General features: G+C 37.5%; 1 protein-coding gene across 2 annotated transcripts in view; it reads right to left on the reverse strand.

Moving 5' to 3' along the window:
• The window catches only part of LOC144449144 (protein tirA-like), a 125,134-nt gene that overhangs the window by 67,195 nt on the left and 40,895 nt on the right, over nucleotides 1-17,044 (reverse strand). For both annotated transcript variants that reach the window (XM_078139610.1, XM_078139611.1), the window contains exon 4: nucleotides 6,029-6,174. In XM_078139610.1, the coding sequence (XP_077995736.1) occupies nucleotides 6,029-6,174 (146 nt within the window). The remainder of the gene's footprint in view (nucleotides 1-6,028; nucleotides 6,175-17,044) is intronic.

Genomic DNA, 17,044 nt, shown 5'->3' on the forward strand with positions numbered 1-17,044 from the left:
TGACACAGAAGTACATTGTTAGATCACAAGATTTGTCTTGTCACTGCACATAAATCATTTGTGTGTCACAGCATTTAACAAATAATCCCTGTTCACGTAATTAATAGCAATAACTTTATGTTATCACCTCAGTCAGCACACATGAACCTCCACAAATCACCTTGCTGTGTTGCTCCTGATGTAAAGTGCAATGTACTAAAAGTATGACATGTAATATCAACACTTCTCATACATCATTGTTATAGGCCAGAAAAAATTAAAAAGCTGTTGCTTTTGGCACTTCAATTTTTTTTTTTTTGGTGATGGGCAATATATCCTCATGGAGCTTCACATGTCAGTAAAATGCACACTTCGTTTCAAAATTAAGGGGATTTCTTTATATTTTCTGAATGATACAATTAAGTGACCATATGCATTTGAGTCAATTCCAAATCTTATACTGTACAGTGGTTTACTTGGCTCTGATGATGCATACAAGAGTGAACTGTGATTAAACTAAACTGATGCATATCCAATGTACACTAAAAGGAATGAGCAAATATTTACGACTATGGGAAGGGGGCTGAGCAGTCTTTGGGCCATCAACATTTTTATAGTCTGAAAGTCTTGAAATGTTTTGCCCTTTATTCATGATTTTTTGGAACCAAATTCAACTTCAGAAGTCATTTACCAAGTGCACATCCTCAAAATATCTTTCAACTTTGCCACAACAAAATACACTTCATAGCCAGATAATATGTACTCTGCAGAGTACAATTGTCTCAGTCTCAATTCTGGTATTTTTATACCCTATTCAAGCATTGTAAGACTTTAAATTATGTATATGATAAATGTATGCCTCTAAATGGCCTCCTACATTGTCCTTATTTTCAAAAACTTTTCATCTTTGGAGGTGTCTCCTTCCAATCAATAGCAATCACAGTGATAATTGTCTTTCTCTCAAAACACGATGGAAAGTGTTTGGCTATGTACCTCCCTGTATAGGTTAGAGCTCATTATGAGACATCTCCTTATGCATGTGAAATCCACATCCTTTGTAAAGCACTCTCATTTGGGGGACTGTTATTGTAGTTGGTTATCACTGTTATTTCAATGCATCATTGTACCATATACGTTTATATCTCCACTGAAGTGTAGGTGACAGAAGGAGTGGCTAAAATAATTCTGGAGTTTCATTGGCGGGTCTTAACATTTTTTGAGAGGAGAGACTACAAAATTTGTTTAACTGTAAATTGTGTACACTGTACAACTGATGGAAATCGATTTCCATTCAGACAAATTGCAAGGGATGAAATCAAAATGACTGAATAAGTTCTATGTAAACTCAATCTGAAATGTTTTGCCATCATTATATATGGCTTATTTTTCAATCATTGTGCATACATTGTAAAAAAAAAAAAAAAAAAAAAAAAAAAAAATTGACCTACCTACCCAATGTGATGGGCTAGGTTGAACAGCTTTTTTATTTTTTTCCAGCCTGAGAACAAATTCTACAATATTGCTCCACTTTGATAATTTGGTAATAATATTTTTTCAGTAATTACTTCAAATTCAAATTATGACAATATAATTCAGTACACACCCTGGTACCTCAACCATGTTCACAAAGTACAATGTATATATATATATAACTCGGTGAGTATCAATCTGCTAAGACAGTGCTCTATACCGCAGTGGCAGAGCGTAATAGTTCCATTATATATATATATATATATATATATATATATATATATATATATATATATATATATATATATATATATACCAAAATAGTGACTAGAAGAGATGAAACAGTTCAAAAGTCGGCCTTACTTCCAATCCCAAGATGTGAAGCGATGAGCAACGTTTCAATGTGACTTGCACACCTTCATCAGGCTCAGCTGTTACTATGACATGACAAATCTAGAGTAACTGCGCATGTATACGGTTTGCTGATGTACTTATTACTTAGTAAGTAATTACTCTAATTAATGATTTTCAGTAATTAGGCTAGTCTTAAAGCTGTACTAGCTGCAACTGGGATATTTTTTAAACAGGTACTCTAATAATTGGTCAGTTACTTATGAACAGTATCTGCAAATTAGTGGTCAATAGTATTTGTAGGTGATGTTGTGATAAATCCTCAGCAATGTTATACCTGCACTAGTTTGTAACTGTAGTATTGTTTTTCAATTAGACAACCACAATCTATTCACTGAAAAGTGTAAAAAAATACCAATAATGAGACATTGTAGATGTCAATCCGGTCAATCTTATCCATTAATACTGTAATAACAGTTTTCCTCATGATCACCGTTGAGGGCGCTGATTTTGGGGAGGGACCTAAAAATCAATTGATATGATTTATCAAGTATACCGGTAAAGCTATAAAAAATATGTTCACTTACAGGTGATGCAATACTGTTCAGGGTGTACGATTTTTTGAGTAAGTTACTGTATCTAACCAAAACATTTTCAAAAAATATGTTCAGTTGCAGCTATAGTCTTCGAATTGTATTCTTTAATACAGATATCAACCATAATAAAGCACACATACCCTATAATCCCTGTTGGCATAGATTTCAGGTTTAATGAGTGATTTGTATAATTATTATCATTATTACAAGTGAAGGGGTTTAAATATTATATAATGAACAATTTTGGGAGGACTTTAGAGGATTATCACTTATGGTTGTTGTGTATGAGGCGTAAAGGTTGACGTTTTACACCCATAACTAATTGTGCAACATTTCCCATTCAAGCTTCAAGTCGTAACAATTGGGAGCTTGGTACTTGCCATGTATATGAATAAAAGTATAACAATATTATTTTATTTATGACTAAATTGGCACTAGCACTGCGGCCCAGCGAAGATCTCAATTGTCCAGTATTCCCAAAGCATTTAGGCACCAATAGTTGATTGACAGCTACGGTAGCGAGGAGTCAGATTTCCACAAAACCCCTTTGGTCTCTACTTACGATTTTTCAGACAGCTTGGTGTGCATTTGAAAAAGTTGAACATGAGCTGAGCGCAGTTTAGTTGTCATAAAATAATGTTGCAAAGTTTAGTGAAAAAATATCGATTTCAAGTTTTTCTGACATAAGCGCAGTAGTACTGACTGTGGTGAGCGTATGCGTCCGTGGAACACATATCGTTGACCTGTTGATAGCATTATTTGCTGGCGGGTATTAAACTAAAATATACGTAATAACTCGAAATTGTCAATTTTATTTGCCACTGTAAAACTTGTGAAACTCGTACATTATCGCATTTCACTAACTTTGGGTGAACTTGTCATCACCTAGTTGAAATTGACAGGTCGGCGACTATCCCATGCACTATCCCCATGACATCCGGAGAATATAATTATACAACTGTCATATTTTGTATCTGGGGTCATTAACAATTGTCAACTGCAAGGACAGCACAACACAGATGTGTATTGCCAAGTCAGGCATGGCTTTGATTAACTATTAGCCAATGGCTTCAATGACTGGGTACGTCATCAGACATGCTAACCAATGGAGCCTGAGTTTTTGGCTATGAATGACATGCTGTATGAGCACATGTTTTCTGATATAAAAGAGTTGGAAGTGTTAGTTCTATGGTTAAGGTTGGGAGTAGAACCAGCAGCAGAGACATGGTAGACTAGAGCTTAAGCTAGTGCTTGGAGGCGAGCAAGCAAGGTGAGCGAGGGGAAGAGAGGAAAGGAGAGCGGAGAACAGCAAGGTGAGCGAGGGGAAGCAGACCAAACTGAACAGTGGGAGTAGAGCCCAGTAGCAGACAGTGGTAGCAGTATTGGGCATCTGGAGACAGTTCTACGGAGTGTGGAATCTTCAGTCGGAGCCAGCTCTACTAATTGTTGTGTGACTGCCATCGCTTCTTTGTATGTACACCTGTGTTCGGACACTAAGTTTATTTACCCAATAACAGTACAGTCAGATAAGTACAAGTAGTAATTTTGCCGGCCGATATATTGTTTGAATGTTTATATAGTCTTTTTATATAGTTATTATTAAAGTTGATGTTTAATCATATTTCTGTGTGTCCTGGAGTTCATTACAGCAAGCCATCCCCACAGATCACATTAAGGGTTCCGTCCCCCTGACTTACCCACAGTTTATCAATTTTAGCCTGCAAAACTCAGACACAGGAATATTCCCAAAATTCCAGATATTGTCTATTCATTCACAAAAGTGGTGAAAGACGATTTCTCTACACCACACAGCTTTCATAAAATTAAAGACTAATTTTTGTGAAAGCAAATGCTAGGTCAGTCTGTATGTATTACGTGTAATTTACTTACAGAATAACAAAGTTAGAGGTCTGTATTTATGTAGGTACATGATAAAATGTGCCGGTTTACAAATTACAAGTGGTTTTCTTTTGGTGTGCATTTGAAAAAGTGAGCAAAAAGTGAACGTGAGCAAGTTCAGTTGTCATAAAAGAACACAGCCGTTGTTTTTCTATGGGAAATCTGACATGGTATTGGGAATTAAATGTCAAATTTGCACTCCTACAATCGCTTGATTTCATTTTTTTTTTATCTTTGCGTTACTTGCGATAAAATTTTGAGATTTTAAGTCGTTTGAATCTCTTCTAAAATCATATGGTTTTGATTTGATTTGATCTCAATCGAAAATGCGATGTCATTGTGTCAGCATGCCATAAAGTTGATTCGACCTGTGTCATAACTTCTGCTACCGTAAAACGCTGTAAGAATATTGTTTCATTTATTACAAATTGTACTATGTATAGCCAATAACATGTAATAATATATTAATCCGAATGCAAAAACGTACCTGAAATTATGAAATGTATGGCATACATGCGGAGTGCACGTGATATAGGTCATTCCAGGCATGATGATATTGTTACACTGTGTAACATTGTATCACATTCATAAGATGTTTATGTGTGCATCTGTACAGCGCGTGCGTACTAAAACACTGCAAATAAAAGATCACAACCTTGCTTGATGGTGACACAACTGTGAAATCATGGATAATTTATCAATATTCACGTAAAAATGGAAGGTATGGAAGGCTACTCATCCTCAACTATATCCAGCGGCACTGTGTTCAATCATAACGCAACTAATGGTTTCCTTGAACGCAACAGTGGATGGATATTTTGGTACACGAGTGTCAATGTTGTGTCAAACCGGACCTTATTACTCAAAGACCTACATAATGAACGATACACCGATCATGTCATATATTCAACTGAAGTTTATGTACTACGTGTGCATATATATATATATATATATATATTTATATATATATATATATATATATATATATATGTTGAGGGTAGAAGAAAATCAAGTCGGGTTTTTCGTCTCTACAAGCCTGTTTCGTGAGTAAATCACTCGTCAGGAGATGTTGATGTACCCGACTTGATTTTCTTCTACCCTCAACATATACTCCGCTCTGTGTGCAGACGTATCGAGCACTGTACTACGGACAAATCTTACCACTGACTTCCTATATATATATATATATATATGTGACAGTAAATCAATAGTCGCCCCTAGAGGGTGCCCTGGAACTAATAAAAACACCCTCAAGAACATTCTTTAGAACCAAATTTCAGCCTAATCTGCTCGGTAGTTTTGGAATCAAAGATTTTTTACCCAAAAGACACATTTTTATACTTAATTAGCATATTACTGATGGGATCATCATGTCATGAACACTTCTTTATCTAAACATCTCTAAGAATGTTCCAACCAAATTTCATATCAATTTGCTGAGTAGTTTTTGAGTTTAACTTTTTGAACAAAAATTACATTTTTTTACCCAAATCACACACCAGTGGTAAGATTGTTTTGATTTGAACAGTTTCCCAACTAGACATCCAAGGTAATATACCTAGTGGTTTTTACTTAAAGTTGTTCACACACACACACTTTGCCATTCCTATAGCACTACTGAACCATATCAGTTCAGTTGCGCTAAAAATGGTCAGTATGTGACTAGTAATACATATTGACAAATCATGAAATGGATTAGGTTTGTTACTACATGTAGAATGCATGCTACTTACATTCCAAAATCCATATTCATAGAGAGTTCATCCCTTCCAAGGAGAGCACAAGGAAAGATTGGTTTGTTGGATACATATGCCAAAGCCAACTCATCTTTACAGTACTTAGACTTGACGGATTTACCACTCAACAAAGATAGGAACAACTGAAATAGATTAAAAAGAAGAAACTATGACAAGCAATGATGACATCTGACCTCTATCCTGTACACCATCATTTCTATAAATGTTGCATTTCAAATCAATAATGTGATGCAATGAACTTTAATTAAACCAAAAGTACACACAGCACTTGCACACTCACAACACACACATGCCTGCGCACACACAAATATGCATACACCTCTATATACATAACTCAATAAGGTAAAGTGCTCAAAATAAAGAAAATAGTTAATCAAAACAAATGTACTCAATCCAGGGGTCGAAATAATGAAAAAGTAGAAAACAAAAAGTACTTGCCCAAATCAAAAAGTGCTTGCCCATTCCAAATACTGTAGTGGGGTATTTTTTGTGGCTTACAAATGCACACTGTTGTGATTGATTGGTCTTTCTTTTGTTTATTGTCAAAAAATTTCACTTTGAAAGTTTCTGTGGGTACTCAAAAGTTCTCTCCACAACAAACAGGAGTCCTAGATAATATGGCCTAATTAATATTCATACTATACCATAGCATACAATTTTTTTGTTCACAAACATTTTTCCTGCATTTTCATAAGCTATCAATATAAACCAGATTTACACTGAATGCCTTCAGTAAGGGTAATATTGAGCTTTTTGTTCCTACACATAATAATTGCTGGAATGCAACAACCTTGTTATAGTAGGCTATTAGTACATGATATACCCCTGAATTGGCAAAAAGGTGTGCCAAACTATAAGAAATCTGAAAGTACTTTGTGATATCAATCTATGTACATGTAGTGGAACAGATGTAATGGCTTTTGAAATCAAATTATTCAAATTTACAGGGATACACATACATCCGAAATGCATATATTATAGACATATGTACATTTACCCATGCATACAGAACAAATGTATGGATTGCTTATTGGTATCATTTGAACATAATGAATTTTAGCTCTATATCTGTGATTTTTGAAGTCCCAGTGAAAGTTAGTTGTCAAAAAAGTTATTCAAATATCTGCTACCTATTCTCAATACAGGAAAGCTTGACTCAACTTTGGGCACGCCGACTTTCGTGATCCCTACATATATACCCGGGATATGTACACTCGTTTCCACGGCAAATAATAAACACAATTCAAACCATCGTAACATCACTATTACGCAGAAAGTTTACATACTTTATGGTAAGCATGCTACCGTTCTATAGTTTGATTTTCGTTTACGGCAATATACCCTTTATGTAACACGCAGTTCGAGAATTTCACGATGCACACCACAATGAGGTGAATTTCCATGGCTCTCAAGTTCATTTGGTTTCTCAAAATATAGACAGAAACTTATCGATATATATTTCGATATACATACCTTTCAATACAAGCAACCCGAATACTTTGAACGGTCTAGAAAAAAAACAATCAATGTCGGAAAATTGGGGAAAAATTGACCCTATTAAACCACTTAGTACACTGCCCAACATTACAACACAGTAACAACATTTACTTTTCTCATTTGCATTGTTGTGATGTTATTTTTTACGAATAAATGCACACGTTCTGACAGCAAACTCAAAAGATTTATATTAAAACAGAGAGAAGATTTTCAATTTTGATCAAAGAAAAGATCATATGGATTTTAAATTTTAAAATAGTGAAGGGATCATATGATTGCCTGCAGATGCGATCTTATGGCCAACAACAACATGTAATCATTATGTGAAGCTTTTATAGAACGTTGTAGCATAGCTCTCACCGTATTAGGAGTTTTAATAAAGGCCAACAAAAGAGAAGGAATTGTTACTGGTCACAGCACATCACTGAAATGCCCCACTTCGATCTTTTTTACCCTGTGTTTTTCCAGCCAATGCAATCTGCAGATCCACGGGAAAACACAAAATAACTCTACCTACGTTAATTGCTACTTCAGTAAAGACAACTGCAGAACTAATCATGAACAATTAAAAAAAAAAATCAAATTCACATTGAATTTAGACAACATTTCCTGACCAGAAACAATGCTTTTCTTTTTTGTGGCCACCGCGTTTTATTACCAAAATATGCCAATAACTTATTAAAACTGAGAGCTACATCAATAATAATTTCAGGACAGATGTGCTTAGGTATATGAAATGTATGTACCAAATTATGTTGAATTTGAAGGGTGCATTTTTGATATAGCGCCTAATTACCGAAAATCACCAACTACACAAATTGCTCATGCGTATTCGTGGAATGTTTACCAAAACCTAATCAGTTCTTGCCATTACCCTACAGAATACGTCTTCAAAATTTTGTTTGAATTGAGCCAGCCGTTTTGGAGAAAATGATGACATAGACAGACACACAGACAGACACACACACACACAGACACACACACACAGACTTTGACCCCCTAATACATCTCTTCCTTACAGAAGAAAAAATGAACATTTATTTCAACACATATAAAATCTTTATAAGAATTTCCTTCTGCACCATGTCAATATATTTTCTTTCCTTCCTCATCCACACCAACTATTTTTGTCCCACAAGATATGCAGTTGATACAAACACCCAAAACCTGAAAAATCATGCTGTACTGGTCATTCCAGGTATGTTTTCTCGATAGAGTAAACAAAGTATGTCAAGGACAGCTGGTCCAGATTGTTTTGAAAAGTGGTCAGTCAAGAAAGACATCTTCTCAATATTGCTACAATGTTATCATTTTCCAGACATTTTGGCACCTTGGTTATTCAATGTATCCAAAATCCTATCAGACATGTGCAGTGTGTAATAAGTACAGCATGAACAGAGGCAAAAACACATCACTGATCAATAATCAAATTCTCCTTGCCCCTTGGGACAAGTACTTTTCAAAAAAACTTACCCACGCCTTCAAATCACTTGCCCGGGGCAAGTAAAAGGCCATTATTTAGAGCCCTGCAATCACATAAAACATACACACATATGATATGTATATGAATTGGGCAGTCAAAGTACTTTTCTTTATTGTGGGATAACGATTACTTCTAAGATCAACAAGTCATTGAAAATGACATCATCCCCGCTATGATTTGGTTTTAAGGAACTGGCAGTTTATGTTGTCATTTTCAAACCTGGTTAATGTTGTTTGGCCTCATATGGTTGTTTTTGATATCACTACTCTGTTCAAGCATGTCTGAGTTATGGCTTTGGACATGAAAACTGCGCCAACAAAATGGCTGCCAGGCAGCCATATCGGATTGTATCATGACAAAAATTGATATGCACATGTATGTCATAGAACACTGTCCTAATAGCAACTTTGAATGAGATCTGTTCTGAGTTATGGATTTGGACAGGGAAAATTCGCAAACAAAATGGCTGCTAGGCGACCATATTGGATCGTATCATAAAACAAATTGACGTGCATATGTATGCTATAGTATGTTGCCCCTGTACCAAGTTTGAAAAAAATCGGTCCAGGCATCTCCAAGAAACGGCTGCGGACGGATGGACGGACGGAAGCACGGACAGATGGAACCCAACACCTACCTCGCCGTTATGCCGTTTAACGGCAGCTATTGCTGCAAAAATTGCTGCCATAACTAGTTCCACATATGCATATTAGCCTTGTTTATCTAAACAGCCATTTTGAAAGCATGACAGTGAACGGTATCTGGAGTACGATCCAAATGACCATAATTTTTTGTGCGTTTTTGCTCACAAAATCGAATTTCAACATGGCGGAAGTAATTAACGGCTCTCATAGCATGGTCTACGATATAAATTATGTCACTATCTTTGGATATTTCGACAGAATTTGACTCAAAATACATCATTGAATACAAGTATTTAGCTATGGGAACACTTGTACTTGTGTGTAAGCATCAAATTCCCACTAAGGCCATGTGAGTTGCCGGCGGCAGTTTACGGTTGAATTTTTGAATGTTGTTCAAATTTACGCAATCTTGTGACCATGCCGACGCCCGTGCTAACGTTCTGGGGGTAATTTTTGGCTAAATCGTGGATTATTTGGGTTATATTTCTTTTTGTTATGGCTCAATAATGTCTTTTATTTGTATTAGCTCAGTGTGTAGAGGTCAGTGGAGGGAAACTTACTTGATGATATGGGCGATTTTCCGATCAGATTTTTTATGTGCGTTTTTTCAATGTTTTAGTTTTTTCAATACTCTATGCAGTATATGGAAGGATCAGATTATCGCAACGTAACTTCAAAGTCCTGACTGCATATTTGCTTTTGTGGGTAAGCATGTCGGCAAAAAGCGTCACCTTTGCGTTCCGATTCGGACTCGTATACTACCAACTTGGGGGCATTTTTTACTGATTTGGAGGATAAATTTGGTGATAATTTTTTGTTGTTCTGTCAAATAATGATATATAATTACACAAACTGGTTTTTCAGAAGGTATTGGGGCGATGACTTCAGATATTTTTGTCCCTTTGATTGCCGGTGCGGGACTGACTATTTGCGTTGTTATCGGATTAGTGAGCTGTTAATTATTTTCGTTCAAATTTATTACGACTGAAAATAACATTTTCTGACGAATTTTCGCCAATTTTGACCATTTAATCAGTATACAGAAGTTTTGTAGGAACATACATGTTGGTATTTTGAATTTTGTTTGTAATATAAATATTTTGTTTACTTGTGATACATCAATAAATAAACAACTTATGTTTGTTTTATTAATATTTTATTACTTTAATCCATATTTCGGTTGTGTGTGTGATATTTGAATGTATGTATTTGCAACTATGATGTAGAATATGTATGTTCCATTCAAATGATACCTTATTTTTCAAAAATAAGCAACTCTAAGTATTTTTATATCAGTTTGACTACATAACACTCACTCTCACATTATGTTAGGGTGACGTTTTTTGTTTTTTTGTTTCTCATCTCCAGTGGAATAGTCAGGTGGGGCGGGCAGGCGAAATAAAAAAAAGGGGGCACGAAAAAAAAATCTGTATTTTTTAAGTTCTATTCTCTGTCCTTTCTGTCCTGTTAGTCTCTATACAACTTCTTTTCTCTTCTTTTTATTGAATTCCTTGTTACAAGTCTCTTTCCTTCATTTTAGCAAGGTTGACAAGTCCGTAGAACAACTTTGTAAGAAGATGAATACTTATCATCCTGATGGGTGTATATCTGTAGCCATGAACTATACAGTGTGTGATTTTATCAGGAGTACTAATACATTCGTCCTATTAATCAAAGTGGCATTGACATCGCTTATAATTTATTCAAATTATCCAATTTAAACTTTAGTATGTAACTTTTTGAAACACTTACGTGATTGTCATCAGTGTGCTAGATGAATTTTCATTTATATAAATCATTACTTCTATGAAACATTTTTCTTCAGTGTCAACTTGTCAAAATATTCCACCAGATAACATGTAAACATTTCTAGAACTCAGAACTCCTTTTGGGATTTACTGTTTAACAGTAATTAAAAGTAATAATGTAAACATCGGAACGTCTTCCAAGGTCATGCATGTCATGGGTCATGAAACGCTATGGAGTTGGTCATTTCCCCGATGATACAATTTACAACTGATTTAAAGCTAAAAACTGGTCAAGAAATTAGGAATGCAGTATGACTTTTACCAATTTTAAGCATAATTTTGAAAATGATGGAAATATTCTGAGCTATTATTACATTGCAGCAAAATGTACCACGCGGCGGTATTAATTTCGAGCCCTGTCCCTCATCAAACCTCAACGACTTGAAAGACACATGCTGCTCCAACGTAACAAAGGGGGTGGGTGGGTGTGTAGACGGCAGCGTTCTGCCAAGGTTTCCAACAAGTGGGGACAAAGGCTCGTTGGTTGCAAAAAGTGGTGTCATTTGACAGGGAGTAGGGTCAATTATTATTGTCTATGAAATACTAGTATTCACATAGATTATCTCAAACCACTATAGAGATACTGTGGTCTGAGATATTCCATTACGTATAGACCATTACCTAACTACATAAAAAAAATTCCATTCATAATAACAGTTCCCACTAAGCTATTTTTTGAAAATTGTGTACTACACATTACACCTTAGAAAAAGAAGGCAATTAAGATTATGTAATTTTAAGTCATTTCTACAGAGTATATTATATATTGTTTAGAAATTTTTAATCTGAATATCAATGAATAGCAGTGCTCAAATTTATAATTCCCCCTTTTCAGACAAGGACAAAGAACAACTTCAAAATAAGTCACAGTGAACATATGATTGAATAAAAACGTTGAGAAATCCTAAACTTGTAACCACTTGTTTCATTTTTAAAATTGCTGGTACACTGCTGTGTTATCATTCCCTCTTCAAATTCATGACATTTTGAAGAAAAAAAATCCCTGACTTTAAAAAGTACCAAATGTGAACAAAAAACGAAATGTGAATGAAATAATATACAGTCAAACAAACTTTAAAATAATTTATTTTTTATTAATTAACCGTTACTGGCTGTGTATCATGATTTGTTCCTGCTATATCAAATGACAGCATAGTTACATACTGTAAACTTGATACGGAAAGCTGACATTAGGTGTCCTTGAAACTCAGAACTTGAATCTTTAACTAAAACTATCAACAACGTCAAAGTTGGGATGCTTTGTAAATACCACATTAATTTTTTTCTGCTTTGCACGACAAGTGCGTTCTTCATGTCTGACCGGGCCCACATGCATCAGCCGTCTATAGTGGCCATGCCAGTGATTACGCATTGATTCAGTGCCCAACATTCACATGTGTCACTGTCAACATCATGCAACACGATCCCCTAATACAGCTTTTTCGGAATCAAAATAAAGATGTACTCATTTAATCTAACCCATCAACAAATGAAAATCACAACCTGTCCCATAAATTTGGTTTACTAAGGCTTCTGAGCTGACGGTGGCAGATAGATGTTCTGGTAGCAAGTTCAGTGTTTCGCACACGTCAGTGAGTAGGTCAGAGGTCACAACAGTGACGGTAGACAAAACATGTGACGAGAGACGTCCATTTCGACGTCTCATCTACTCCCTCTAATGTTTCAATTTGTAGATTAAGTTTATCAAAGTTGATCTTTTTGTGGCCTTTTTTATGTTAACAATAGAACTGCGCGTTGTCACTGTATCTTATATGATGTCAACAAAACTTTCCCTTACGCAGTCAGTATACTTCTTGTGGGATCAACGTCAGGGCCTGGCCCGGTCCGGCCGTGGACTTAGATAATTTTGATGTCTGCCGTAAAATGAATGCGCCACAGCGACGCAAGGTGGGAAAATTATTGCGTCATTTGTAATTTTAGGGGCCAATGTCACAAGGTCATGGCCTCGGCAGAACTGGTCTAAGACGCCATGAGGAACCTTACAATTCTGCTGTCCTCAGGGGTCGGTCGGAAATAAAAAACACTTTTTTTTTCTGATGTCGGAGCTGCAAATTAGGGTCGGTTGGGAGATGAGAAAAATAAAAATAAAAAGGGCCGCCCTTAGTGAGGGGGCTGGTGGAGAACAAACAATCCCATGAGGCCAGTGGTGGTGAAAGGGTTAAGAGAGGCCATTCAAGGTCTGTTAGAAAAGGCTGCTATTCGTACAGTCAACCTAAAGAACGAGGGACCAGGGTTTTTCAACCACCTGTTTCTGGTCCCCAAAAAGTCGGGAGGCTGGAGACCAATTCTCAACCTCTCCGTTCTCAATCGGTATCTGGTAGTCCCCAAGTTTCAAATGGAAACACCCAGAGCGGTGTTGGCTGCCATTCAGCCAGGCGATTGGATGGCGTCCATAGACTTAAAGGACGCTTATTTCCATATACCTATATATTATATTATATCCATATACCGCCTGCTACAAGTACCTCCGTTTTGCAATCGATGGACAGGTATACGAATACACGGTTCTCCCCTTTGGTCTGGCAACAGCACCACGAGTGTTTACAAGGGTGGCAGCAGTGCCAGTGGCGTGGTTACACCAACATTCAATTCTGTTACATCCCTATTTAGACGACTGGTTACTGAGGGGGAATGAACGGGTCATACTAGCCACTCAGGTGGCCATGGCGACAGATCTTCTCCAAAGACAAGGATTTATTCTCACTTTAGATCACTAGTACCCCCCAACCCCGACATCTCCTTATTCACCGATGCATCAAACGAGGGATGGGGAGCGCATGTGGTATGTCATATGACAGCAGGTCGGTGGAATTTAACCGAATGATGTCACCACATAAACTGGCTAGAACTGAAAGCAGTGTTCCTGGCCCTCCAGAAATTAGAGTTTCTGGTAGGAGGACATTGCATATTAGTACACTCTGACAAAACAACAGGAGTTGCTTACATAAAGAAAATGGGGGGGGGGGGGGGGACAGTCTCCCCAACTCTATGTTATCTGTTGTGGGATCTAATGCTATGGTGTCAGGACAAAAAGATTACGCTAATAGCCAGACACCTACCAGGCAGGCTGAAAGGGATAGCCGATGCACTGTCCCGCCGCCGTCAGATACGACAAACCGAATGGGAACCACAGAGTGTAGTAGATCTGATTTTCCATTGTTGGGGTCGCCCATCAATGGAGATCTCTTTGCCACACTCAAGAAAAGGAAACTACCACTGTATGTGTCCCAGATCCAAGGGCAATGGCAGTAGATGCTCTCTCCATGTTGAGGGAGGGGATCATGGCATATGCCTTTCCACCAGTCATTCTGCTGCCCAGAGTTCTCGGGAAAATCCAGGAAGAGGGGCCAATGATTTTTCTAGTGGCACCTCTTTGGCCCACCAAAGCATGGTTCCCAACCGTTCTCAATCTGTTGATAGCTTCTCCTTTCAAAATCCCACTGAGAGAGGATCTAATGACACAGGACAATGCAGGGGTTTCATTTTAAGCCGGACGCCGGAGAAAGTACTCTTGTCATTTCTCCGGCTACATTTTTTCGAGATGATGACAGAAATGACGTGAAATTTAGTCAAAGACAATAGTAAACTGCCATGAACTCTTCGTAAGAAATACATCGTGTGACAACAGATTGTGAACTTTGACTTAGTTTGATACTGCTGTCCAAGAAAGATGTCATTTGCGTCACTAATTATACCAATCAACAATGCAGTTACTGTATGGTATGTAATATGGGAATTTTTATTGGCTCGCGTTAATACTAAGGCAAGGGGTCACGAACTTCCTATTAACCAATGAATGCCAACGTTACATGAAGATCAACCTAGGCACTGATTTCAATAATGGCGGATAGACGTTCAACGTTGTTGAAAAGGCCTCACAACGGTGCCAGAGGTCATTGTTTGATACAGGCTTCATTAAACGATCAAAGGGCCAATATAAAGGTAATGTGTTCATGTTTATCATAATTATTACCGTAGCTATGAGTTGTAATGTATACATGTGCTCGAAAATCCACCATTTTGAACACGAACTGAGTGAAGGTGTAAGTTGAAACAATCACTAACTTAGTGGTCTCGCCAAGTTCATGGAATTACATCGACAGTTTTACAAATTTTCAAAACCTACCAATAAATCACGTAACACAAATTTTCTTCAGAGGAAACCTGACATATGTGTCATTTTTTCTAAATTAAAAATTTAACCAGTAAATGACAATGTATAATTAAATGGTGTCCTCTAAATGGCCCCTGAAAGGTTTTTCACCATGGGAGGGGGGACACCCCACTCCCAAACCCACCCCCCCGCACCTGCATAGAACTAGCAGCCGTGTGCACGCATAGCGTGCACTTCTCTGCCTATTATTATCATTTCTCCCCCTACTTTAAAAATTAATGAAACCCCTGGACAGGAACATCATTCACCCGAACACAGAGTTGTTTCATCTTCACGTGTTTCGGTTGTCGAACAATCGCTCATGGAGAAAGGCTTTTCTGGAGAGTCTGCAGCCATTATTGCCAGACCTCAGAGACCCAGTACACTGGCTACATACAATGAGAAATGGCAATTCTTCTGTAGTTGGTGTGACAGAAAACAGATTAGTCCTGTCAAAGTCACTAACAGGCAGTTAGCTGACTTCCTTCTTTTTCTTTTTGTCACAAAAAAAGTACTCTCCCAATACTTAATTAAGTATATCGGTCAGCCATTGCAGCCACCATTAAAAGTATTGGAGGAGACGATTTTGGACCGGACAAAATCTTCTCCAACATGATTCGCCACTTCCTTCTTAAGCGTCCTCCCTGTAAACAAACAGTTCCACAGTGGAGTCTGCCACTGGTTTTACAAGCATTACAGGAACCCCCTTTCGAGCCCATGGGTTCTGTGTCACTGAAAACACTTACTCTCAAAACAGTTTTTCTTGTTGCCTTGGCATCTGGTGCAATCCATGCCCTGTGTATTAGTGAGGGTCATATTAATCTCTCTTGGACAGCAGCAGTAACGTAACGCATACTGCGCCAGGATTTCTGGCCAAGAACCAGGTTTTGGGGTCAATGCCTAATCCGATCATGATCAAGACATTGGATGACTTTGTTGGGCGAGACAAAGTAGAACGGACTCTATGTCCAGTTAGAGCACTTCGCTGGTATTTAGATCGATCTAAGTTCATTTAGGGTAGGACACAGCTGTTCACACCGTTTCCCCCATTCAGTTAAAGATGACTGCTCCCCAGCAGATATTTCTAAATGGATTGTTGATACTGTCAAGTGGGCTTACATACAATGTAGAAGCCCAACAGGATCACTTATCTCCTCACAGAGTCACAGCTCATAAAGTAAGAGCTATTGCTGCCTCATGGGCCCTAAGATCAGGCATGCCTGTGGCTGACATTTTACAAGCAGGCACATGGAGATCTCCTAATTTGTTTATTAGCTATTATCTGTGGGATATGTCTGACCATCCTGAGGATCTAGCCACTCTAGGTCCACTTAGCATTAGCCAGAATATCACATTAACAGGTCATACAGAGACACCCACCACCTA

Source organism: Glandiceps talaboti, chromosome 18 (genome assembly GCF_964340395.1).
Source record: "Glandiceps talaboti chromosome 18, keGlaTala1.1, whole genome shotgun sequence".
Classification (NCBI taxonomy): Eukaryota; Metazoa; Hemichordata; class Enteropneusta; family Spengelidae; genus Glandiceps; species Glandiceps talaboti.